The sequence below is a fragment of the Lissotriton helveticus genome, chromosome 5_1 (assembly GCF_964261635.1).
Source record: "Lissotriton helveticus chromosome 5_1, aLisHel1.1, whole genome shotgun sequence".
In the NCBI taxonomy this organism is placed as follows: Eukaryota; Metazoa; Chordata; class Amphibia; order Caudata; family Salamandridae; genus Lissotriton; species Lissotriton helveticus.
In genome coordinates this window covers 78,829,110-78,854,321 of record NC_136065.1, presented here as the reverse complement: position 1 = coordinate 78,854,321, position 25,212 = coordinate 78,829,110, and the positions used below count along the sequence as shown (strand labels likewise).

The 25,212-nt window shown below is 46.7% G+C and overlaps 1 protein-coding gene and 1 long non-coding RNA gene across 3 annotated transcripts in view; one reads left to right on the top strand and one right to left on the bottom strand.

Annotated features, from left to right (window-relative positions):
* Positions 1-25,212, bottom strand: part of LOC144754161 (uncharacterized) — a 638,643-nt gene that overhangs the window by 356,272 nt on the left and 257,159 nt on the right. The gene's annotated exons all lie outside the window — the stretch shown is intronic.
* The window catches only part of LOC144754153 (E3 ubiquitin-protein ligase TRIM39-like), a 91,412-nt gene that overhangs the window by 9,680 nt on the left and 56,520 nt on the right, over positions 1-25,212 (top strand). For both annotated transcript variants that reach the window (XM_078641734.1, XM_078641733.1), the window contains exons 2-4: positions 13,012-13,107; positions 15,670-15,900; positions 24,430-24,452. In XM_078641734.1, coding sequence (XP_078497860.1) covers positions 13,012-13,107; positions 15,670-15,900; positions 24,430-24,452 — 350 coding nt within the window. The remainder of the gene's footprint in view (positions 1-13,011; positions 13,108-15,669; positions 15,901-24,429; positions 24,453-25,212) is intronic.

Genomic DNA, 25,212 nt, shown 5'->3' with positions numbered 1-25,212 from the left:
AACGTAGGTTTCTGTACAGACACTTTTCCCTAACTGAGCTCTGGGATTCTTGCCAGTACCTTGCAGACACAGGTGACCCTGATGGGGTACAATCCAAATCGGGGAAGATCCCTTAGCTTGCTGTTTCTCACTCAAAGTGGCTCCATATCCGGTTACGTTCCAACCTACATATGCAAATATCTCATCGTCCGGGGTATCTTCATAAGAAATATCTTCCTTAATCATGTCAACTATACCTTTAACTAGAGCGCTATTTTTAGGATTATCTTTTAGAGAACGTAGGGGGTGGACTTCACGTGCATATATGAACATTGTTCTGTATACCCACACAGAACCATTGTGGCTGAAAGGCAGGACCAGATAGGGGATACCTTTATCCGTTGTGTGAGGCATAAGGCCACACACCCAACAGTTTGTTGTGTTCATTACAAGTTGGTGTTGGTGCAAGAGCTGGACAAAGGAGTCATTAATAAACTCTAACCTTCTATTGGATTCATGGTCGGGAAGGGGGTGGAAAGAATGAGAGGAAACAATAGGAGGAGGAGGTGTAGGGGGTGCAGTGGGTGCAAATGTTACATGAAAAGAGAATAAAACATATCCTATAAAAAATAACATAACACTGAACAACATGAAAATGCACATTATCAAAAAACTTTTCTTTGTCATCGTTCTACATATTTTGTGTTTAAAGTTAATTTCCTTGGCAGGTCTCTCCATCTCGAAAAACTCCATCCTCTCTAAAGAGCTGCCCGCGATGGGAGGTTGATTCTGCTAAGGAGTGCCTCTGTCAGTCTAGGGTGACTCCCTTTGACCAACCAGAACTGCCGACCTAACGTCGTCAGCTGCACCCCAAAGACTTTTGGGCAATCGCGGCCCTAGCAGCGGAACCCGGATGGCGGTTCGAAAAATAAAAATGAGCAAGTTTCTCAGATGGGAGAGCTGCGCTTTAAAAAATAGTACTTGGGGAAGAAAGACAAGCTTTTATTAGTCCATAGGTCTCGGCCTCAAATTATAACGTGTCTTTCCTGGTACTGTCTGGTCCTGAAACAGGAGTTCAGGCTCCAAAGTGTTCAATCGTTTTGATGGTGGCACAGCTTCTTGCAAAATGTTCTCACTTTCTTGTTCAGTCAGTGTTCCTTTTACTCGTGCATCACTGAAAGGCAGAAACTTTGGCACGGTTTCCGTTTCTGAGTCGGCGACACCCTTCTGGACCCACTGGTCATACGGCACGGGTAAAGGTACCCTTTTACAATGGACCCCGTGGATCCAGTACTTCTTCCCTTCCACTCGAACAGCTGATCTTGTGGAGAGAAGGACGAGGTGCGGTCCGGTCCACCTGGGCTGGTCGTTCTTGGTCCGCTGGAAGTTCTTTACCAAAACCCAGGATCAATGGGGTGTCCTGGAGTTTCGGAGACCGGAGGCAGGGTGTTGATGCAAAACACGTAATTTAGCCGTCAATTCATACAGGTAATCAAGCAAAACAGGGTGTTCTAATTCGCTGAACTTTTTGGGCCTTGGCACTCCCCATATATTGGCCGGGCGGCCAAAGACTATTTCCTAGGGGCTAAGTTTCACTCGCGAATGCACAGTCATTCTGGTGGATAGGAGTGCTAAGGGTAGAGCATCAGGCCATTTAAGACCTGTGCTCGCTTGGATTGTGGCTAGTTTTAATTTAAGCGTGCCATTGTAACATTCTACTAATACAGCTGATTGGGGGTGATTTGCAGCGTGGAACTTCTATTGAATACCTAGCCCTTTGCATACATTCTTCATCACACGACCCACGAACTCACTTCCATTATCAGTCCAGATCATTCTAGGCATTCCAAATCTAGAGAAGAACTCTTTCACAAGGGCTTTCGCTGTGGACAAGGCAGTATTGTCCTTTAGGGGATATGCTTCTACCCATCTTGAGAAGGCACAAACAACAACGAGTACGTATTTTAAGTTGTTGCTCCTCTCCATGTGGATGAAATCTCGTTGCAAAACCTCGAACGGATACGTAGGAGGTGCAAAATGACCTGCTGGAGTTGGGGTTCCCCTACCAGGATTGTGTTTCAGACACACCATGCAATTCTTGACTACATTCTCTGCACACTTGGGAATTCCCGAATTTTGCCATACTGGAGCCAACAACGTGCAAATCCCTTTCACGCTGATGTGAGCCATTCCATGAGCCATTGTAACCACTGCAAGCACATACGCATCGGGTAGCAACCATCTCTGATGCTCTGACAATTCAATCCAACAACCATTTGCATCCATTTTACCCGTACTTTCTCTCCACGTGTTCAACTCTTCCTCTGTAGCCTCAGCTTGAATGGACTTCACACTCTCTATCGTGTCTTCACACATTCCAACATCACCAACCGATCTTGCAGGGCCTGCAACGTGCATTCGGCTCATCACATTCTGTGCAGTTTCTTTCGCGATTTCGTCAGCAAATGCATTTCCACGACCAACATCATCAGTCACCTTTTTGGGAGCACTACATTTCACAATCGCCACTTGCAGAGGCAAGGTCAGTGATTCAAGAAGCTCATTCACCAACTGACCATGCTGAATCTTAGCTCCATGCGAAGTCAGGAACCCACGTTCTCTCCTCAATCGTCCAAAACTGTGAGCCACTCCAAATGCATACTGGCTGTCGGTATAGACAGTCACTTTCATTCCTTCTGACAACACACATGCTCTTGTGAGTGCAATCAATTCTGCTGCTTGAGCTGAATTATGTGGAATACGTGCAGCTTCAACAATTGTGTGCAAAGTCGTGACAGCATATGCTGCAGTCGTGTCACCATTCGGGAGCTTGAAACATGAACCATCCACCCATAAAGTACCATCACATTCAGCAAGAGGAGTGTCCTGGAGGTCTACCCTCCCTTTCGTTTCTTCTTCTGTTTTAAGAAAACAATCCTGTTGTTCTGAAGCATCTAGTTCCTCTACAACTGGCAACAACGTAGCTGGGTTTAGAGTCCTGCATCTTTTTATGTGCACATGACTCGCTAATAAGGTTAATTCGTAACCTGACAACCGAGCACTAGTTAAGTGCTGTGTCTTGGTTCTGTTTAACAACGTGTCTACCGCATGTGGGACCATCACCACTAGCGTATTATTCATTACTAGACCAGCAGACTGTCGAATAGAAACAGCTGCTGCCGCTGTGGCTCTTAAACAACTTGGCAATGCTTTAGCTACCGGGTCCAAAGTCGATGAAAAATATGCACATGGACGCTGCTTGTCCCCAAATAATTGTGTCAATACGGACAATGCACAGCCTTCTTTTTCGTGGACATACAATGTAAAGGGCTTACTGTAGTTGGGGGTACCCAACACAGGAGCCGAACATAATGCTGTGCGCAATTCAGAAAAACTTTTCTGACACTCTTCAGACCAAGGAACGGGATTGGGTGTATCTTTACACGTTAATGCCACCAAAGGTTTGGCTAATAACGAAAAATTTGGAATCCACTGTCTACAGTACGATGTAATGCCCAAGAAAGCACGCACTTCTCTCTGTGTTCTTGGCACACTTAATCTCGCTATTGCCTGAATTCTTTCTGGGGTCAATTTCCTTCCCTCCTTCGATAAGAGATGACCTAAGTAGGTCACTTCATGTCGACAATATTGTAGTTTGGAAAGTGACACCTTGTGATGCAAATCACACAGATGACTCAACAGCGACAACGTGGCTTTCTTACATATTTCCCCGGTATCTGCAGCGACAAGAAAATCATCCACGTACTGTACAATGGTAGCACCATCAGGTAAAACAATCGTATCAAGCTGTGTCTTTAAAGCTTGACTGTATATTGATGGACTTTCACAGTAGCCCTGAGGAGCGCGTTTAAAGCGGAAGCTTCGTCCTCCTAAACTGAAGGAAAAAATATCCCTGCTGTCCTCAGCAATCGGGATGCTGAAGAAAGCATTCTTCAAGTCAATCACCGAAAACCATGTTGCAGAAGCTGGAATCATGGTTAATAGGGCGGTAACGTCAGGGACAACTGTAAATTGTGGCACAACGATTTTATTGACCTCTCTTAGATCAATCACAAATCTGTACACAGGTGGCTGAGAGGGATCAGTTAGTTTCAAAACAGGCAGAACAGGACTATTGCAAACGTTACCTCTTGTCTCTTCAATCACATCTTTTCCAATCAGATCGTAAACGATCGCTAACAACGCTTTTTCGCCTTCACCAGAGATTTTGTATTGGGGAATGCGTGGCATTCTAACATTGGCTTTCAATGTTACAACATATGGTGGGATTTCCAAAAGGCCCACATCATTAGGACCAGAAGCCCAAATAATATCAGGAAGAAACGATAATTCTGTTGGAAGTTTATCCCTTGACAGATACATTGAGGAAACCACTTTCTTACCCAGTGTAACTTGTACTCCCGGAGGAGAAGAGTACAAAGTCGCATACAATCTTTTTAACAGATCCAATATCAACAAGTTTTCACCACAATTTGTCGTCACTATAAGGGGTGCTTCTAGTTCAAAAGGACCAACAGAAAGGGACATAGGGCTAGAAATCGGATTCGTAACCGGGGCGCCAGAAATACCTACAGAAACATTCATTTCGCCAGACAAAGGTGCGCCAGGGAGTTTGTAGTGCATAATAGAACTCTTTGTAGCACCAGTATCCAAGAGAAAAGGTTCTGACACACCTGATGTAATCACCTCAACGTATGGTCCACTCTGATCATCTGGAACTGAAACAACTCCCTCTCTTTGTCTATGGCTGTCCTAGCAATCATTACTTTCCCAATTCTCATCTTCTGTATAGTAATCATCAGCATAGTACTGAGCTGTCCTAACAGATGCGTTATTCTGTTGATCGAACTTATTGATTGAATTTTGAGGCGGAAGGGAACAAGCGTTTTGGGGGAAATTCCCACGTCCTCTATCTCTAGGTGCTTGTTGAACACCTCTACCTCTTGAGCCAGAAACACCATTTGCGCGCTGTAACAGAATAGGGCAACTATATTTGAAATGACCCTCTTCCTTGCAATACGAACACTGATTTGGGCCTACAGGGACACGTGGTTGAGTATACTCGACTTTTTGCCAATTCCTCTGATACTGTTGGGGCTGCTGATAATTATTCTGATGGCTACTCTGACCACCATTATTCTGGCCACCACTACCACGTGGCGGATATGCTTGCTGTAACAAAACCTTCGTTTTCAACTCTTTCGTTTTCTTTTCTGCTCTATCTTTCTCGTCTTTGTCTCGATTTTCATAATATTGTGCAGTAGCCAATATCTGTGCTGAAGAGGAAACTGCCCAAGAACTCTCTGAATCCTTTAACTTTTTACACAACTCTGGAAGTAGATTGTGCACGAATTTATCAACAAACAATCGCTGACCACCTTCGGTGCTCATATCTTGACCACTGTGGTCGACAAAAGTTTCTTCGAACCTGCTGAAAAAAACAGATACCGTCTCTTCTTTCTTCTGCTTACACGCAGACAACTTATCCCAATTTACACGTATCGCAGGCATTATCGTTTTCATGTACTCAATTATCCTACCAGGGAGATCTGCTTTTAAAGGTTCAGGTTTAGCACCACCAATTTGTAGGGCGTCTGCATCAACATTATTAGCCCATGAGTCACCTAATTCCTGATCGTGATCTGTATGACGAATTTTTCCCCATAAAGGCTGTGGAACAACGTTCCCAAACAACATATCGATATCGGCTAAATTCATAATGCATGAACCTGCAGTCTGTGACAACTCCTTGTAATACCCTGCGGGATTTTAGCGGGGATCAGGCAATGTCTGCTTAAGGGCTAAAACTTCAGCTCGCTTCCAAGGAACATGTGCCCACACATGCTGAAAATGAGGCTGAATAGGGGGGTTAGCTGTTAGGTCTCCTTCCCTCCACTGTGGGGGAACTTCTCTCATGGGGTACTGTCGCGTTCTCTTTCTACTGGATGCGCTATGCTCAGATAGCGAGCTAGAGGTGCCTCCCTTACTCCGATACGACAACAATATTTCAACAGCTTTCTCAACATTAGGACCTACGATCAGGCCCTCTGCGAAATCGAACCGCACACGACATAATTCGGGCGGGTTGCATTCCTGATCGTTGTCTTCCAAATCTTCACAGAGAAAGACACACATTTGTTCAAAAACATATCTCTGCTTTGGTGCTTCCCATTGATGGAAGACTTCCATGACAGACTCCACATCATACCTTACAGTGTCCATAACCCATTTACGCGCTAAACGATTCAGTACATCTCTCTCTCGATAGTCAGGCAGTTGACTCCGCAACTGTCTTCGTTCCGTGTTAGGGGTCGTATTAGGCGACCCTAAGAAAGGTGGGAGAAGATTAGTAACAGTGTTGGCATTCTCTGTCGAACGGAAGGGGAAACTGACGGAAGAACGGGCAGAAAAATAGGGTGAGATAAAGTAGAAGCAGAGTCAATAGCAGGGGGAGCCTTAGGAGAAATAGAAGGTGCACTAGGCAAAGTCGTAGAAAGCACAGGTGAAACAGATGTGATCGGTGGGCCTTGAGGAGGCTGTACCGACAGAGTAGGAGCCAGCTGAAGAATAGCTGGTGGTTGCTGCGGAGGAGCAAGAGGCAATGCAATCACTGGTTGTGCAACTAAAGGTTGCGGAGGTGCCGTAGCGTTTTGTGCATAGGGGGGTGGCGAACTTAACAAATGCGATATTAATGGATCTCTTTCAAGCTCTTTTGCTGCATCTTGCTGAAGACGCGGCAAAACTGGATAACATTTATCTATTACCATTTTACGTTGCCTGTGCAACTGCTCACTCATCTGCTCTTCTTCATTATCTTTATACCGCATAGCGGCTTGCATTATTGAAATACCTCTTTCTCTCTTATTTTTCTTCTCTAATTTAATTTCTTTCTGGTTGGCCTCCTTACGCCATAGGCGGAAAGAGTCAAACATTGCCGGCCGGGCTTTCTTTTTGAAGAGTTTGACCTCGAGGTTATCTAGGATTTCAGTGTCAAAGCTACCGTATTGGGGCCATTTTAAAACACCATCGTTTCTGGTGTATCTGATCCACACTTCATTGTATGTGATGGGGCCTACGCCATGTTTCACATATAATTCTTATGTTGGAGTTCCAATCGGAGGAACCGGACATGAGTCCTCCAATCGGGAGTCCCTATTATTACAACCAAGACAAAACAAATTTCCAAGTCTGCTAAGACCAGGCATCTTCGCTCTCTAGTCTAGCTTCCAAACTTCGAGGGATTACGAGAATACGATATTCTCGTGAATACACGAGTCCCACGGTTTTGGTGCTTGCAAGTACCAACAAAACGATCCCGAGGGATACCCAAACTAAGACCAACTAAGGACTGGGAGACGCTCCACTTATACTTAACTGAAATATCGATGACGTCACTTGAAGACTCGTCTTAGCGTTTCGCTCTACCAAACTTCAAGGATCCAAATCAGGGCGATAGCCAGGGCAGCAGACCTTCGTAGCCGTCGGGAAGCGAGGAACCTCGCAGCAAAGACTTTCGGACCACGTCGACATGCAGGGGTCGATGAAGTGGCAGGCCTTCCTCCAGAATTTTCCCACGAAGCTCCTCACGAACCTTCTGGCTGGACCGGTACCGCTGGTATCGCCCCACGTTGGGCGCCAAACTGAGGTACTGGGTTTTTCGGAACCGGTACTGATCCGGTAACCCAGTGGTGCCAGGGGCAGCACCCAGAGACCTCGAGTCCTTTCCTGATTCAGACCACAGAAACTCAGGGGCATATTATCAAGCAATAGCGATAATTATCGCTGTTGCTTGGTTAGAGACAAACATTTACCTCTAAGCTGAGGCGATTTTTATCGCAGATAAACCTTGGTATTACCAAGGTTTATCGCAAATGCGATAAAAAACGGCCGCAATGCATGAATATCACTGAAAAGTCAGCGATATTCATGCATTACCGAGCTAATGCTCTTAGCCATGTTATCCACCTCCCATTGGATAACAAGGCTAAGAACTGCTCAGGGCAGGTGTTAGCTTTTGGAGATATTCGCGCTAAGCGCGAATATCTCCAAAAGTTGGTAATAGGAGATAGCGATGTTAGCGACTGTTTCCAGTCGCTAACATCTTGGCACGCCCACTTTGCATGTCATTAGTGATAAATATCACTGAAATGCAAAGTGGGGGCCAAGATGGTCGCTATCTCCTACTAGCTGTCGCTAACTGGTGTTAGCGACAGCTAGGTAATAGGGAGATCATTTTATCTCCGCTTTCTTGGCTTTTAAAGCCAAAAAAGCGGAGATAAACCCCCTTGATAATATGCCCCCAAGAATCTTCTAGGTGAAGTCAAAGATCGAATTTATTGGCTGCCAAGTAACAGGTCCTAGAAGTACAACAACACGGGATGTAGGTTCTCAGGAGACTGCTCAAATTCACGAAGTCAGGCTTCTCTTCTTATAGCTCCAGGCAAACATTCCTAAATTTACAGTATACTATTCACATATCTCTAGCACAAAGAAAGAAACAGAGTTATGATGACAAGCTCACATTTCGGTTGTCCAGCCCACAAATAAATTACCCGGCAAAGTCCGGCATTTCCATCAGATACTGGTGTACCCCCAATAAAAAGAGCACTCTCCCCATCATAAAACAAGCAAGAGAAAAGAGCGGCGCCAGGTGTGGGCAAGATTCGGCAGGGTGTGTGTGTGATGAAAAGGGTTTATGACCTGTTATGCCTTGATGCTATCTCATACTGCCACTGGGAGAAGAACTGACCGAACAGGTTCGGCCTGGGGAAATGGTTCCAACTTGCCTAGGTCACAGGAAAGTCAATCAAGGAGTACGTGTCCTTTTGATATCGAATTGAGCCTATGTGAAGGGCAACACACAAAATGGCTGCCGCATACAAAATGGAAGCCAAGGGTTCAGGGCGCAAATGACGATTTCGAGGTGAAATCGTCACTCGAATGCGACGAAAATGCTTGTACATAATGTACTCGTCATTCTCGGTCTTTTGACACCAAATTCGTCATGTTTCGACTAAGTTTTTATTCTCGAGTTCAGAATTGTTACACAAGTCCAGAGTTTTCAGTACTACAGACGTGTTGGTGGTGGATGTGGTAGTTGTGGATGTGCTGGTGGTGGTAGTGGTGGTGGACGTGGTGGTGGACATGGTGGTGGTGGTGGGTGGTGGTGGTGGTGGTGGTGGAGGTGGACATGGTGGTGGTGGACGTAGTGGTGGTGGATGTAGTTGTGGTGGATGTGGTGCATGTGGTGGTGGTGGAGGTGGTGCTGGTGGTGGAGGTGGTGATTGTGGACGTGGTGGTGGTGGACGTGGTGGTGGACATGGTGGTGGTGGACATGGTGGTGGTGGACATGGTAGTGGTGGACATGGTGGTGGTGGACATGGTGGTGGTGGATGCTTTGGTGGTGGATGTGGTGGTGGTGGTGGACGTAGTGGTGGTGGATGTAGTGGACGTGGTGGTTGTCGAGGACATGGTGGTGGATGTGGTGATGGACATGGTAGTGGTGGGTAGTGGTGGGTGGTGGAGGTGGGGGTGGTGGTGGGGGACGTGGTAGTGGTGGACGTGGTGGTGGTGGACGTAGTGGTGGTGGACGTAGTGGTGGTGGATGTAGTGGTGGTGAAGGTGGTGGTGGAGGTGGTAATTGTGGACGTGGTGTTGGTGGACGTGGTGGTGGGTGTGGTGGTGGATTTGGTGGTGATCATGGTGGTGGTGGTGGTGGACGTGGTGGACGCGGTTGGTGGTGGATGCGGTGGTGGTGGGTGTGGTGGTGCCCAACGTTCAGAGGGGCCTGGCCCCTTCACGCAACAATAGTTGTGTTTACACAACAGAGCTGCCGGTTGCTCCGTCAGTTGTTGTCAAGGATTGTTTGGGTTTAGAAACCGGTTCTGCGGCACTTCAAAAAAGCTAGGAAGCTGCGGCCTGTCAGCGCTGCCCCCTCTCTCTGCCACCGCCAGACGGGAGCATCCACATGTACGAGAAAGAGGGCTGCAGGGCGCATGCAACAGAAGTGTGCACATCTCGTACTCCGGGAGAGGGGGCAGGTCAAGAGTTCCAGGATAGGGAGCAAGCCACATAAAACAGGAGAGTGGGCTAGGACACATGTAAGAGAAAAGGGGGGACATTACTTACAGGATGAGTGAGGTGCAAACAACATGCTGCAGGCGGAGGAACAGGAGGCAATCTTCAGTAAAGAGGTACACGCCACACGCCCCCCAAAATGAGAGCAGTCCACAAGAATGGGAAAAGGATGCTGGTGACACAAACAACAAGCGATGCGCGCTCTTTGCTTTGGGAGGGCCATTAAAGGAAGGGGGCAGAGAGGAGCCTGTGAGAACTCACGCCGAAAGTTAAAAGAAAAGCGGAGATCAAAGGAAGGGTGGCAGGGACATTGGCGAGGGAGCATATGTCGAGTGGAGATGTAGGTGCTTAAACAATGAGTAATAAAAAAGTTACAAAGTCAATTCTGTTGTAAAGAGCTGTGAAGTTCATGGGTGCGGCTGTGTGTGTGTGTCTGGGACGCAGAGCATAAGGGGGATGTGAGGGAGTGTCCTGAAGTATGGTAATCTGAATGCGTGTCCATATGGCAGCAGAGGCGCGCGTGAGCTGGCTGGGAACATCAAAGTGGCCGCAAAACTCCTCCCAAAGTCTGCAGGTGGACAAATGGTGCACGCGCCCGGCGCACATGCACTGCGCCCGATCCACCTGCAGACTTTGGGAGTATTTTTGGGAGCCCTTACTATACTCTCGCAAGGCATTGCTAACGCAATGGCTATAGCGAGACCTAAAAAGAAAAAGCTGCAGAGGAGCACAAGGTATGTTTGTGGAGGTTCACGATTCACAAGTGAATACCCTTGTTAATTCTTTAAGAGGATGCCATGTATATTAAGGGGTGTTTTGTGTCCGAGAAGGCTGCTGAAAAATACAAGGTATGTTTGTTGGTGTTTACAGATTGTAAGTGAACACACTCCATGAGGGCTTTATGAGAACCTGCAAAAGAGCACAAAGTGTGTCTGTCAGAGCGCTGAGATCACAGGCCGTACACTGTGAGCAACAGAGGCAGCTGCAGAGGATCAGAAGGGATGTGTGTGGGTATTTTGGGACCTTGCACTATACTCAAAGGATTCCATGTGGCAGTGCAGTGTGAGTTGTCGGTGTCAGAAGACTTGATGAGACAATACAGTGTGTGACACACGGGCTCACATGATCATGGAACACAGCAGAAGAGGTGCAGCAATGCAGTGTGTAGCACAGGAGCTCAGATGTGTATCAGACGCGGCAGAAGGTGCAGAAGAATGGCTGCAGCAATGCACTGTGAAGCGCACAGGGTCACGATGGCATCTGTGCAGTGCAGGGTTCATCAGACACACAGGGAAGTGCAGGGTCCAGGCGCTGGACTTACATCATCATTGGGCACAGGGTGAAGATCTCCTGTAGCTTTGGCTGCTTGAAGCTCGCTGGCTTTGGGGACCCCTCACAGGATGAATGACCGTCGGGCTGGGCTGCGATCACAGGCTCCTGGCCTGGGGAAGCTCAGAGTCTTCATCATCCTCACCTCAAATTGCAGAACACTAACCTTGGCTCTGGGTGATCAGGACAAGCCCCCCAACCTCCTCATAAGCCTTTTTGATACCAATACAGAGTGGACTTTTCTGGGCAGCCAGTGGGAACGTGTTTAAGCTCATTTTCATTGTGTGATCTCCTCGAGGCTTTTAAAAATCAATATATTCTGCACTGTGCACTTTACCTGCTTGCTGGGTCAACTCTCTGGTCTGCCGCTGGGTTCTTTCCATCATGTATGCTGCCTTTCAGGGGTGCAGGGTGGTGTTGGGGAGACCATTGTCCAGGGCCTTGTCCCCACCCCCATGGGAGAGGCCTCGTACGTTTGTTCTGAAGTCATCTTCCAGGAGAAACCACCTCTTCAAGAGAGAACATTGGAATCAAGCGTTCTTGTCATTCTTTGTCATTCATTCAAGCTTTCTTGTCATTCTTTGTCATTCATTCAGTGTGTTGCTTGAAGCCCGATGGGTTATGTTGGAGACCCAGGCTTAAGTCTGTGGCTGTTCTGAGCCGGTGGCAGACAAGAAGAGTTCAGTCTTTGTGGGGTTTAACTTTAATACATTAGTTGACATCCAAGACTGGATGAGATCAGGGCAGATATGAGTATGTCATTGGGTGAGGAGATTTAAGGTAGAGTTGAGCATCATCTGCATATTGATGGATCTTGATGCTGCTGTCTGTAAGGATGGATCCAGAGATCCCATGGAGAGGTTAAAGATGATGAGAGAAAGGATGGAGCCCTGAGGCACTCTGCTGGAGACGGGGAATGTTGGTGATCTTGTGAAACCTATTTGCATGAACTGGTGCCACTAAGAGAGGAAGGATGTGAACCATTTTCAAGACAGTGTCTTAGAATCCCATCATGTTTTTTGTGCATTGATCAGGGCCAGCTGGTCGCCTATGGCGAAGGCTGCAGAGAGGTCCAGGAGGTCCGGGGTCGTTCTAGTCGTTGAGGAGGAGGGTGTTGTCGATTACTTGGAGTGTGGCTGTGTCAGGGCTCCATACACGGTTATTGCACTTATAAGACGTGTTTGCTTTGATATTTCCACTTGGTTCTGTGTTGTTTGGAAATTTTTGATAATGTCTCTGGGGCAACGTTTCTTCTTTAGTGTCAAGTCTATCTGTTTCCATGCTTTAGGCATAAAGTGTGCACAATGTCAAGTCACAGTAAGTGCCAGTGATGAAGCTTGTTTCCATGGACCAGGGATTCTGATCCTTCTAGGCAAGAACCGGTGCAAAAAAGGGACCTCATTGTTTGTGATACTTGGGGCTGGTGCTCACAATCCTGATATGTGTGGCTGGTGCTAGCAATACTAATGTGTGGCTGGTACGTACAGTCTGAGCACTTGTGGCAGGCACTGTAGTGTCTTCTTTTGTAATTAAGACCACACTCTACATCCACTTATTTCTTGCACTCTCCATATCCACTTATTTCTTGCACTCTCATCCCTACAGGTGAAACTTCAAGAGTGGCTGCTTGTCCTGAAGAAACAGGAGGGATATTTTCTGGAGTCCAGACTCAAGGAAGAGGAACAATATAAAAGCCTGAGGGTGAGTGGCTGCAGTGAGTGCTGTGTCTCCGTATATATCTGTGCCCATGTCTTTGTGTGGCCTCTTAAAGTTCAAGACACAGGCGCTGATGAGTCACACTACAGACTGGGTCATGGTCCCCACCAGACAAATATTCTGACAGGAGTCATTGCACCTGGATTTTGGGGATGAAATCGGAGAAAGGTTTTAGCAATGTAATCATGTTACAGTATTGTATATACATCATTGAACCACAGAACACCCAACAGAGTTCATCTAAGTGATAAAGTGAACATGGAAGATCCAACATTGTGTAGATGAGTTTTAGCCCACGAATAGTTCATCTAAACCAAATGCACTCTAATCTTAACACGTTTCGGGACATGTACATTCCCTTGTTCAGGACATATGCATTTCTAAATCTAAAAATTACTTGGGCACAGATCAGCATCAGCCACTGACCTTGGGCATTTTCTGTTCTGCTCAATTCTCACTGCAACGATTTCCTGCAACAGTCTCATTAATCGTCAATAGTTTGACGTGTCATTTTTTATGCCTTCATTAGACCTCTCACAGGGATAGGCTATAGCTGACTGGAATGTCCCAGGATAACTAGTACACATTTTTTTTTAAATATTATTTATTGATTTTTCAGAGGTTTGTAGATAGATCCTTGACCATAGTGAGTGTACATAATATCTTTCATACAGGTATACATAGAACATTGATGGGATACAAGGATATAATAGCATTACACATACTATTTAATTGTGGTTCGTTGTCTATGTCTCATCGGGAACTCAAGATCATATTAATTGTGCAAATATATCACCATAAGCATTGTTAACATTAACAAAAACAACTGTCCGTAATTTACCATTCATCTTTGACGATTATCTATCTTGTGCCCAGGTCTGATCATGATCGGGTGGGTATGCGTACTTAGCGACATGAGGTTTAGGTTATGTCTGCAGTGTGTGCGCCACAGTGTGCGACCTCATGAGTTGGGCCTGGAGATTCCTATTACCACACATGTGCTGCACATCCACCGTACCTACATGCACTGGACATGCACACGGAAGGTTAGTGCAAGGGCCTGGGGCTCACAACATAGCAGTACAGTAGACTGTACTTTCATCCGACACAGGAAAGAGGTCTGGTCATAACTAATGAGCCAATAAACTTAATACGCTGCCACCGCCACTTCAGGTGGCTAACCCAGGACAAGAGAAGTAGTGTCATCTCGGTTATGAGGGCACGCTTGGCACGCCTTTCCAGGTCACCAAACAGGTACTGTTCTGGGCTTCAGGGAGCTATAACATTACAGTTTTGCACAACACAGGAACACATTCCTTATTAACACTGGTGATACAAGGACACAACCATCTTCCAAGGAGAGAGCTAAGAAGTGCAACCCTCTGCCAGTACCAGTGACACAATACAAGAGCACAACACTACCAGGACTGGTGTCCCATCACAGAAGCCAAACCTTCTACCTGTATACTAGTGACACGTACAGTAGCACAACCCCCTACGAGCAGTGGAGACATATCCGACTCCACAAAATGTCTGACTCTAGTCATTTTTGATGACGCAAGAGAAACACACCTCTCTCCGCTGCTGAAACCCTCCTATTACTACTGGGACGAGGCGTGCCTCACCTGATAACACACAGGCTCCTGCTCTAAGCCACAGTGTGACATACCTCACCTGATAACTCACAGCCTCTTATCCTAGAATAGGACAAGATGTCTAACCAGTCTCCTAACTCATCTTCTACAGAAATCGCTGAATTACCTTCAGAAACATTGATTTATCTGGTAATTCTGCATTTTGTAACAGAATGCACATACATTATTTATGATTTTGAACTGGCAAACACATCCATTGTGCTGGCAGGACAGGGGCTGTCCGCACTCCCCAAATTTTGGTCTTCCATCCCAAAGGGCTAAAACTTCATGGCACCACTTCTTTTACATCATCTTTTGACTTCAGCCTGTCTCTGGGTGTTTGACTGTATCTGCCTGAGGAGGTTCTCTTCCTTGCACTCGCTCCATGGATCGAGCGTCCCTGCCCCCAGTAGGTTCTCTTCCTTGCACTCGCTCCATGGATTGAGCATCTCTGCCTGCAGTGGGTTCTGTTCCTTGCACTCGCTCCATGGATCAAGCGTCCTGCCTGCAGTGGGTTCTCTTCCTTGCACTCGCTCCATGGATCGAGCGTCTCTGCCTGCAGTGGGTTCTCTTCCTTGCACTCGCTCTATTGATCGAGCGTCTCTGCCTGCGGTGGGTTTTCTTCCTTGCACTCTCTCCATGGATCAGGCTTCTCTGCAGCTGCACATATTCTGACCTCTCTACAGTACATGAGATGTCTGAGGGACGGGGGAGGGATGGAATGTGAGAAGGATGGAAGACGGTAGAAGGAAAGGTATTAAGAGATTGCAGTTTCTAAATTAGGAAAAGCACATTAGTGGTCTGATTTTTGAAGGAACTATCAACCCCTCCACCCTCCTACTGGACTCTGACTCTAAGGACGGCTTGTAGAAAGCTTTTTAATATCTAACCAGCTTTTCTTTGCTTCTGACAGAACAAGCTAAGAGCTGAGAAGAAAAAAATTGAATCTGAGTTTGAAAAGCTGCGGCAGCTTCTGAAAGAAAATGAGCAAACACTTCACAGAAGACTGGAGGAGATGGAAACGAAAATGACCATGATAGAAAATGCAAATATCACCAAACTGTCCAATCAAATCACCTCTCTCAAGGCCCTGATAACAGAGATAGAAAAGAAGTCTGAGGCGCCGGCGTGGGAACTCCTGGAGGTGAGATACTGTTTGGGAAATAAAACAGAAGAAGGAAGTGAAATATTCATATTTTTTGTGCATTATTAAATGTATGAGTGGAACACATATGATCTCCTGGCTGGGTCAATGCACAGTGACCCCACGCACTGAGAGCCGCACACAATATGCAGACACGGATAATTTACATTGTCCCACTTGATGCTGCGAGCCCAACTCAATATACAAACTGTAAAATGTACAGGGACCAGTTACAGCGTGATATACAAGTTAATAACACATCTATATCCAAATTATTTACGTATTTTATCTATTAGGGAGAATGCAAAACACCAAGCAATTCCAGTGACAGTAAATAATATATGAAGACCAATGAGCAAAATGTGTTAAATTATGTGATAGAAATGGAAAGCTTAATGAGAGACAACACCTGAGAGAATTGGAAAGAAACCAAATTTCTCCTTTTCTAAGAAATTTGAAAACATTTCTGTTCTAATGCGGTTACTTTTCTCCTGATGTAGGTGGTCACCAAACCGATTGTTAGGGTGAACAGCTATATAACTAGGAATCTGGAATAGGTAATGGCAGCTCACTGTTTTTTGTCACCCCAGATAAAGATAGAGATTGCCACAGAAAACTCTTTAGTTGGAAGAATAGTGACAATTTAATATGACGGGTAACCCTTGGTTATATTACAGAGTGTGCAAAATAAATCCGCAACTTGCTGCCCGCCAGCAAAAGAAATTTGATTTATGACTGTATTATCATGACACCCTGAACGGCAACCAAATTCCTTAACAATATGGCTTAGGGTGGGCTTAGAGGTATAAATCTCCTTATTGTGGTCATACGCTGTCACTTTAACAGTGATGCTCTGCTCCAATAGTTTGATTAGTTTACAGCCAAGAAGAGTCCCGAGAAGTAGCGCCATGTAAAGGGCACTAGATGATGGTGACAGAGATTATCCAGGACCTCCATCCAAGGTTGACCGAGAGCATCCCTCGGAGGGCGACAGAGAGCATCCCTCGGAGGGCGACAGAGAGCATCCCTCGGAGGGCGACAGAGAGCATCCCTCGGAGGGTGACAGAGAGCATCCCTCGGAGGGTGACAGAGAGCATCCCTCGGAGGGTGACGGAGAGCATCCCTCGGAGGGTGACGGAGAGCATCCCTCGGAGGGTGACGGAGAGCATCCCTCGGAGGGTGACGGAGAGCATCCCTCGGAGGGTGACGGAGAGCATCCCTCGGAGGGTGACGGAGAGCATCCCTCGGAGGGGGACGGAGAGCATCTCTCGGAGGGGGACGGAGAGCATCCCTCGGATGGGGACAGAGAGCATTCCTCGGAGGGTGACAGAGAGCCTCCCTCTGAGGGTGACAGAGAGCATCCCTCTGAGGGTGACAGAGAGCATTCCTCGGAGGGTGACAGAGAGCATCCCTCCAAGAGTGAAAGAGAGCACCCCTCTCTGGTTCGTACACATGTAATTCACCAGTTAGTTTAAACACATGCTCAAATGCCATTTCTGCTTCTAGGAAATTGATAGATCGTAAACCTATGTTTCCCCGGATGACCAATTTGGGAATCAAGCCCACCACCACCAATGTAGATAAAGTTTGGCCCATAGTTTTGTGTCAGTGTTGAGAAATGAAATGGAACCAGTTAGAACCATAGTCCAGGGGAGGCTCATCCTTCTTACAAGAGAGGACCACTCTTGCCCCCTGCTGGAATGATGGACCCGGACCCGTTGATATGACCTCACGACTCATTTTAGGATGCTCTCCCGTGACCTTATGGAGTAACCTCTCTTGTAATTACAGGAAAGTGACTCCTGACATGTTGATAAACCTTTTTTGTAATCAAGGACGGTGGCCCATGATCTATTGATGACCTTCAAAGGGTCCTAAGCTTTTGGGTTATCTGATGATAGTGGTCCCCTGCTTGCTACCACCCACTAAGGCAGTAACTCTACTGACTTCTGATTGCAGTAGACCAGGCTTCTCCAACGAGGAGCTGGTGAGCTACTGGTATCTCTCCAGATACCTGCAAGTTGCTCTTGTGTGTAGCCGAGGCTTCAAAATTAGATGTTTTTGCTTGGTTGAATTAATATATCTATACTAATGTAATAAAGAGAGAGCCCAAACCTTTGAGGCGGGTAATCTCAGGAACCGCAGCACCAATCACAACACCCAATACAGCGTTGGAAAGGGCAGTTGCAGCAGAAGGACATAGGCTATGCAGACGCCCACCATATACATTTAAAAGGTAAAAGAACCGTGCCAGCAAAGTAGTCCCTTGTGGGCGTGTCTGAGTTGTGCTGGGGGCGTGACAAATGCTGGGGGAGTGTGGTACGTTCCGCCCTTCATGCCATGTCTCATATCGTGTGCTGTGGGCGTGTGCTGGGGGCGTGGGCGTGTGCGGGGCGCGGGATTACGGGGAAAAAAAGCGAGCGTTGTGCCCAATATTTCATTGTTTTTTCTTCCCAGGTTCTGTACATTCCAGCTCCGGGTGTCCACCCTGCTCCCTTTAATTACCCCTGCACCCCATAATCATAACCCACCCTTACTCCTTAAAATACCCCAACACACTTAAACACTAACCCATCTTAACCCTATAAATGTACCCTGTACCCCAAAACCCAAACCTATCCCTAAACCCTAAAAATACCCATGTACCCCAAAACCCAAACCTAGCCCTGAACCCTATAAATACCCCTGTACCTCAAAACCCAAACCTACCCCTGAACCCTAAAAATACCCCTGTACCCCAAAACCCAAACCTAGCCCTGAACCCTAAAAATACCCCTGTACCCCAAAACCCAAACCTACCCCTGAACCCTAAAATATCCCTGTACCCCAAAGCCCAAACCTAGCCCTGAACCCTTAAAATACCCCTGTACCCCAAAACCCAAACCTAGCCCTGAACACTAAAAATACCCCTGTACCCCACAACCCATACCGGTCCCTAAACCCTAAAACTACCCCTGTACCCCATAACCCAAAAGTATATCTGAACCCTTAAAATACCATAACACCCCAAAACATATACCTCAGTACCCCAAAACATATCCCCCTATACCCATACTTACCTTGTCCAAACAATTTAAAAAAACATGCTTTTACCATTCATGCATTTACAACGAAATCTGTTATAAATGTATGCGTGGTAAAAGAATATAAAATGCAATGCCATGCGTTATAATGGCATTGCGGAGTCATGGTACTTTCGTAATGAAAGTATGCGGAGTGATGGTATGCGGAAAGAAAGTTGCGGAATAATGGGTGTTTACCCTCCCCCGGTAAGTACATTGGTGGCACAGCGGCCCACATCTCCACCAACATACTCTTATTTTTTCACCACCGATTTGAAAAATTTACAGGTCTCTCTCATTGATGGGCAGCACTGACATACACTTAGACACACCTCCCGCCACAAGTTCTAGAATTGCGAACTTTAGAGCTGGGGGGCTACGTTCGTATCTCGGCATCAGCTCAACATCCTGTGATTCCAGGCAAATCGCTTTGTCTCCCCGTGCCTACTACAAATGAATGTGTTCTTCTGTAATGTAAATTGTGCTCATGCCATGTTGTCGAGTTCGCGCTATATAATATTGTAAGGAAAAATAAAGTAGGGAAACTCGAGTTCACGCACTATAAGTGCATCAGCAGTGCACTGTGAATCGGAGCGTTTCACAGGCCTGTCACAGATAAGAAATGCTATCAAAACGAAATCCTACAAAACAATATACTACTGGCCGGCAGCAATTCATACCCGGACAACGTCGGGACGGGCTGCTAGTATGTACTAAAATTCTGAAGCATGTATTTGAGACGAATATGTATTTAGTTTCAGAACTCCTGAACTGATCTTTTGAGGAAAAATTGATTTCTAAAATGTATTTAAAGCTGTTATTTGAGTGATAAATCATGCAGCTTTGGAGAGACGTATTATTAATATTATTACCATGGTCCAGGGCATTGCACCTGTGGCCGTCATGTATTACTCATTGAGAGACATTCCAAATTGCTGGTAATCGTGCACGGGACGACCACTACTGTAATCGTGTCCGTCGTGGTCACTATTACAACATAAATAATAGTATGTTGGGTGCTTTTCTTTGATCATAAGTGGCTCTTATTACAGAAAAGGTTGAAGACCCCATGTAGGAAGGTAGATCCCTGACTATGGTTGCCCCCAACTTTTTGCCTGGTGTTTTGCTGGTTTTCTGACTTAGTTGACCTGGGACCCTGCTATTCAGGGCCCCAGGCCTACTGCTCTCTCTGTAAAATGGATTCCATGTACCTTAGGTACATATCTAAATTGGATACTGAGTCACCTTATCAGTCCCTGTACAGTGTAGCTTAGGTACCCAGGGCATAGGTGTACCCAGGGCCTACCAGGGGCTGCAGCATGTATTATGCCACCCCTGGCTGGCCATCCAAAACTGACACAACTGGCTGCACGACAGCTGGGGCAAGGTGGTGTACTCACCCTTTGCTTTAGATATAGTATACCTATATCTAACCCTAAAATGGACACACAGATCTCCTACCAGTCACTCCTATGGCAGGCCTTAACCATCCTGAAGGCAGAGTGCTTGGAATCGTGTGAGATGGTGCTCTGGCATGAGCTGAGCCTGTCTGCGGCTTTCGGGATCTACCCCTTAGCCGTTTCCATGATATCGCATACCATATACTCTTAAGTGCATTATAATCCTCGCGGTTATATGCCAACTCTGGTATCGCTTTATCAAAACATGTCGAGTAAGGTGTCATACGAATTGGAATACTAACCCCTCGCCAATTCTGGCGACGGGGTTAGCATTCCACCCTTCTAGAGGGACACGACATGTATGTAACCCCTAACCCCGGTTAAAGTCAAACAGAGCCTCAGCTCCACAAAATGGATGCTGCCACCGAGACACAAGTCTGCCCTCCTGCTGCTGGGAGTCCTCCCAGAGCAGGAGATAAGGACAAAGGGTTTCCTGCCAGGGGCGGTGCAAGCACTGTCCCAGACAGGGTTTTGTGTATTGTAGGTAGGCAGGGCTTCAGAGGAAGGTGACTGCACGTGGCACCCCGGTGCTCACTGTGCATAGGCTGGCTTGAACCAGTTCCAGGGACACTCCAGACCCTGTGCTGGAGAAAAGCCCGCCAAGGAAGTGGGTGTAACCACCCCCCTCCTGGTCCCACCCATAGGGCAGGACTTAGTCGCGTGCCAGCCCCCTTTTCCCAGATAAAGGTAGAGACTGGCCCCCTTCCAAATCAGATCATCTTTGAATCCTGAAACTACTTTCTACGAAAGGAGCTCAAGACTTCTTCCTAAGATTTCTCCCTTGTGACTAAGGAGTAGTCACCCTGCATCCGCAGGCACCATCTTAAAGAACACTGCGGTCTGCTGCACGTCCTTCCTCCGGAATCCGACTGGCCAGCTCGACGAGAACCGGCTTCCCTGGCACCTCTGACCTCTACCCACCTCTACAGCCAAGCTGAGAACCGTGGGTGCGACGAGACCTCAAGGGACCGGCCATCTTCAAGACTGCACGACTTCTGCACAGCAATCCCGCCGAGTAATTTCCTGGTGAGTGCTTTGGGGTCCGAGAAGCCCCGACCCTGAGCAGCTCCAGCACCGAAGTGCAGCCTCCCAGCATCTCCACGATCTGCGTGGGGCCCTTCTGCTTTTTGCTGCTCACCGCGTTGTTTGGCTACTAGCCCGCTGGCTTGTGGCCTTCTGAACGACGCCCGACGACATTTCTGCTGTTGGTCTGGTTGCTCCAGACTGGCCCTTGCTCCCTTCCAGAAGAGGAGCACCCCGGACCCTCCTGGTCCACTCAAGACGCCATTTTGAGTCCACCGCGTGGGCTTGAATTAGCCAAGGCTTGTTGCCCAATCCTGGGTAACTTCGACGCCGACAGCTTCATCCATCGTGGGACAGCTCGCCTCTCCATCCTGGTCGCCGACAACGCCTCCTGGTCCGTGAGATCTGCAGAGCCAGCGTCGCCCACTCACCTAGTCGAGGTGACTACCATCCGGTGCCCTCCTGGTGCCCACTGACTACTGGCTAGTAGTCACGAACTTGGTCCCCTCTGCTTTCAGGTGTCATCCTTCTTCCAGATCCAGGCTTGGATCAACTCGAACAATCTTCACTGGTCGCCTGCCAGCATCTTTCTTCCAGGCTCCTGGTCCGGCAACGAGGATTCCCGACGTCTTTTGAGACCTATGCAGCTGCAGCCCCTGGGCTAGGTAACTTCGGCACTTCGGTGTCCCAGCATAGCCTCACTATTCAAGGGTCAGGATCCACTGTCGTTTTCTCCCTACCAGGTCGGGTTCGCCCGTGAACACTAACTTTGCCTTTACTAGCTCCCATAGACTTTGTCCCGCCTCCCGCGTGAGAGTGCACACTCTGCACCCGAGTCCCCTAGGTCTCCTAGAAGTAATCTAACGGTTCCCTAGTCAAGTCCTAGCGATTCCAAAGCCTATTAGTACTGTACTTACCTGCTAGTAATTTCGCATTCCACTTTTAGAGTATATGGTTTTTCGTGCCCCTCGGGCATTTGTATATACTGTGCTAACTTAAGTATTTTCGTAAGAGTTTTGTTGTGTGCCTAGCACCCTGTCCTCATAAAGAGTACAGGGTTGTTGTGATTCTAATAAATACACTGTTTATTTTCATAACACTTGTGTGGTGTCCTTTCACTGGGTGTTCAAGGGGTAATGTGATGGTAAAACAGCTGGCTTAACACGCCCTCTAGAGTCTTAGCCTTAGACTGCTCGTATCCATGCTACTAGGATAGCTGGTCTATAAGGTTGACTTACAACCAATCATCAATAAGGGTTGTTTGGACTGATATATAGTGATCACTAGAATAGTGAGCACTGCACAACAGGCCAACTTCTCACACCCCAGCAATAGACAATGCACAGATGTGGGGCGCAGTACCTTCAAAGATGGTAGAATTTCAGAGAAACATGTAAATAGAAACAATATACTCTTGTTATATATAAAAAAAATCAATGTTTACTAGAAAGATGTTTTCTTTGACACATTCTGAATCATATTGAACGTAAAACAACATTTACATCATTGATGGTCATGAATTACTATAGTAGTCCCATGTTCAGCTCTTCCGAAAAGCTTTGATGTCACAGAGTATTTCATCACAAATGCTGGTCCTCTGAGAGTGGTCATCAAGGTGGAGTCATTTGCTGTGAATCAATAAACCACTACAACGCACCCAGGTTTCACAGTTGTAAATATTGATCTGAAAGTGCTTCACAATTATTTCTTTAATAGTTTATATTCTCTCTTAGAGTTATTCTCTATCTTTGATGAGGACACTTTCCATTTGCCAACTGTGAACCTGGCGTCACCCTCTAAACAGTGCGTTTGAGTCCTTATACTGACATGAACTTAGCCACGTCGCATGCAAGTCATAGACAACTTGTCATAAAAAGTCCAATATTCCAAATCCTTTGCTCATACCTGTTTCTTCTTTAAACGTTAATAGAGAGTCTCCCATCTCAGCCTCTTCACTCCAGCAGCTCACCCCATTCTGGGATGAATTAATTCAGTAACTGGCGGGAGCTTCACACAAGCAGATCCTTCAAAAATCCATAACTGCACAAGAGGTGCTCATAGTTCTTTGTTCTTCCTGGTGCAGCTGTGATCTCGATTCCTAGACTGCGTCCACTTACACGCACTCCTCTAGTACCCCTTTTGCCCATACCTCCTCCTGCAGGGCACCTTCTAGCCCCCCCCCTTCTGGCTGTACCTCCTCCTGCAGGGCACTCTTCTGGTACCCCTTCTTCTTGTGCCTCCTCCTGCGGGTCACTGTTCTACCCCTTCGCCTCTTAACTACTCCTTCATGGCACTCTTTTAGTAATGCTTCTGTTTGTACCTTACTCTTCTGAAGAACACTCTTCTAGTATCCCTGCTGTTCATTCTTACTCCTGCAACGCCTGTTACCTGTAATGCTATTAGTATAATAAAACATGGCGCACCAGGATCAACAACAAGGACTTCTGGCAGATTATTCACTGTTAATGTAATAAAAAAGTGGCAGAAAACGAAGGTGGAGAACAACTCTCATAAGGGCGAGCTGCCTCTGTCTTCTTGGCACTGATTGTACTACCTCTGAATCCAGGGGTCACGCAAGCAGTGCCATGGGTCACAAGGGGCAATCCAGGAGTCGCAGCTGCAACCCCAGGCAAGTCCTAAATGATGCCCATGCATGTGACCCTGTTGAGAACATCATACAATGTGTCAAGTGACTCCATTCAGAATATCAGAATGTGCTGTGTTTTGTGACTCCATTCAGAATGACTCTGTGCTGTGTCATTACCATTCAGAATATCAGTTTCTGCTATGTCATTTGACGTCATTCAGAATATCACATTCTGTGCTTGGTCATGCGATGCCACAGAATGTGCTGTGTCATGTGACCCCAGCCACTGTTTTCTAATCGTAGATAGATCGAAGTTTGTCACTCCTAAAAATACTGCCATAACTTTAACATCTTCTCTGGAAACTGATTTCACTGTGTTTGTTTCTCTCTTTTGCAGGATGTCAGAAGCACCCTAAGCAGGTACGGCTGGTTTATTATCCTCCTCTCAGTGTGTAAGGAGCAGGTCTCACTGCTGCAGTGTGTAAATGCCAGTACTGAGCTCACACAAAGTGCTAGGAAACTTTCAGATCCTCATAAAATCACTTTGTTTCCTCAAAAAAAACATTAAGTCCTCAGAAAATACCTTTGATTCCTCTGAAAACTACCTTGTATCATCAGGAAATGCTCTTAAATTTTCCTAAATCCCTGTGATTCATCAGAAAACTCCTTTGAATCTTGAAATAATTGCTACAGAAATGAGCTGCTGTCCTCACAAAACATATTTGTATCTATGAAACCTACCTGAAGTCCTCAGAAGAGTTCCCTGAACACACAGAAAACAAATTCACATCCTGGAAACTTCCCCTCTGGTTTCCTCAATTAGGAGTTGTGGAAATAATAATTCTAAGTTTCCTAACTACGAAGCCAGTCTTCACAACATCCCTTCAGTGCTTACAAACAGCATTGAAATGTAATTAAAGCCATGTTCAGGCCTCATTCATTAGTAAATTCCCTCCAATTAGAAGAGGTCTCGTGCAGTTCTCATAAACTTCACTGTAATCCTCAGATCTGCTCCTCGTCCTAAGAAATCTCTCTCCGGTCTGCAGTGACCTGCCTCTAGTCCGTAGCATCCTCTTGAGTCTTCAGAAGCCTCATTTCAACCCTCAAACCTCTGCCCGGGTCACTGACCACTCATTCCAGGCACCAAATCCTTCTTCAAGTCCTCCGAGACCTCCTTGTG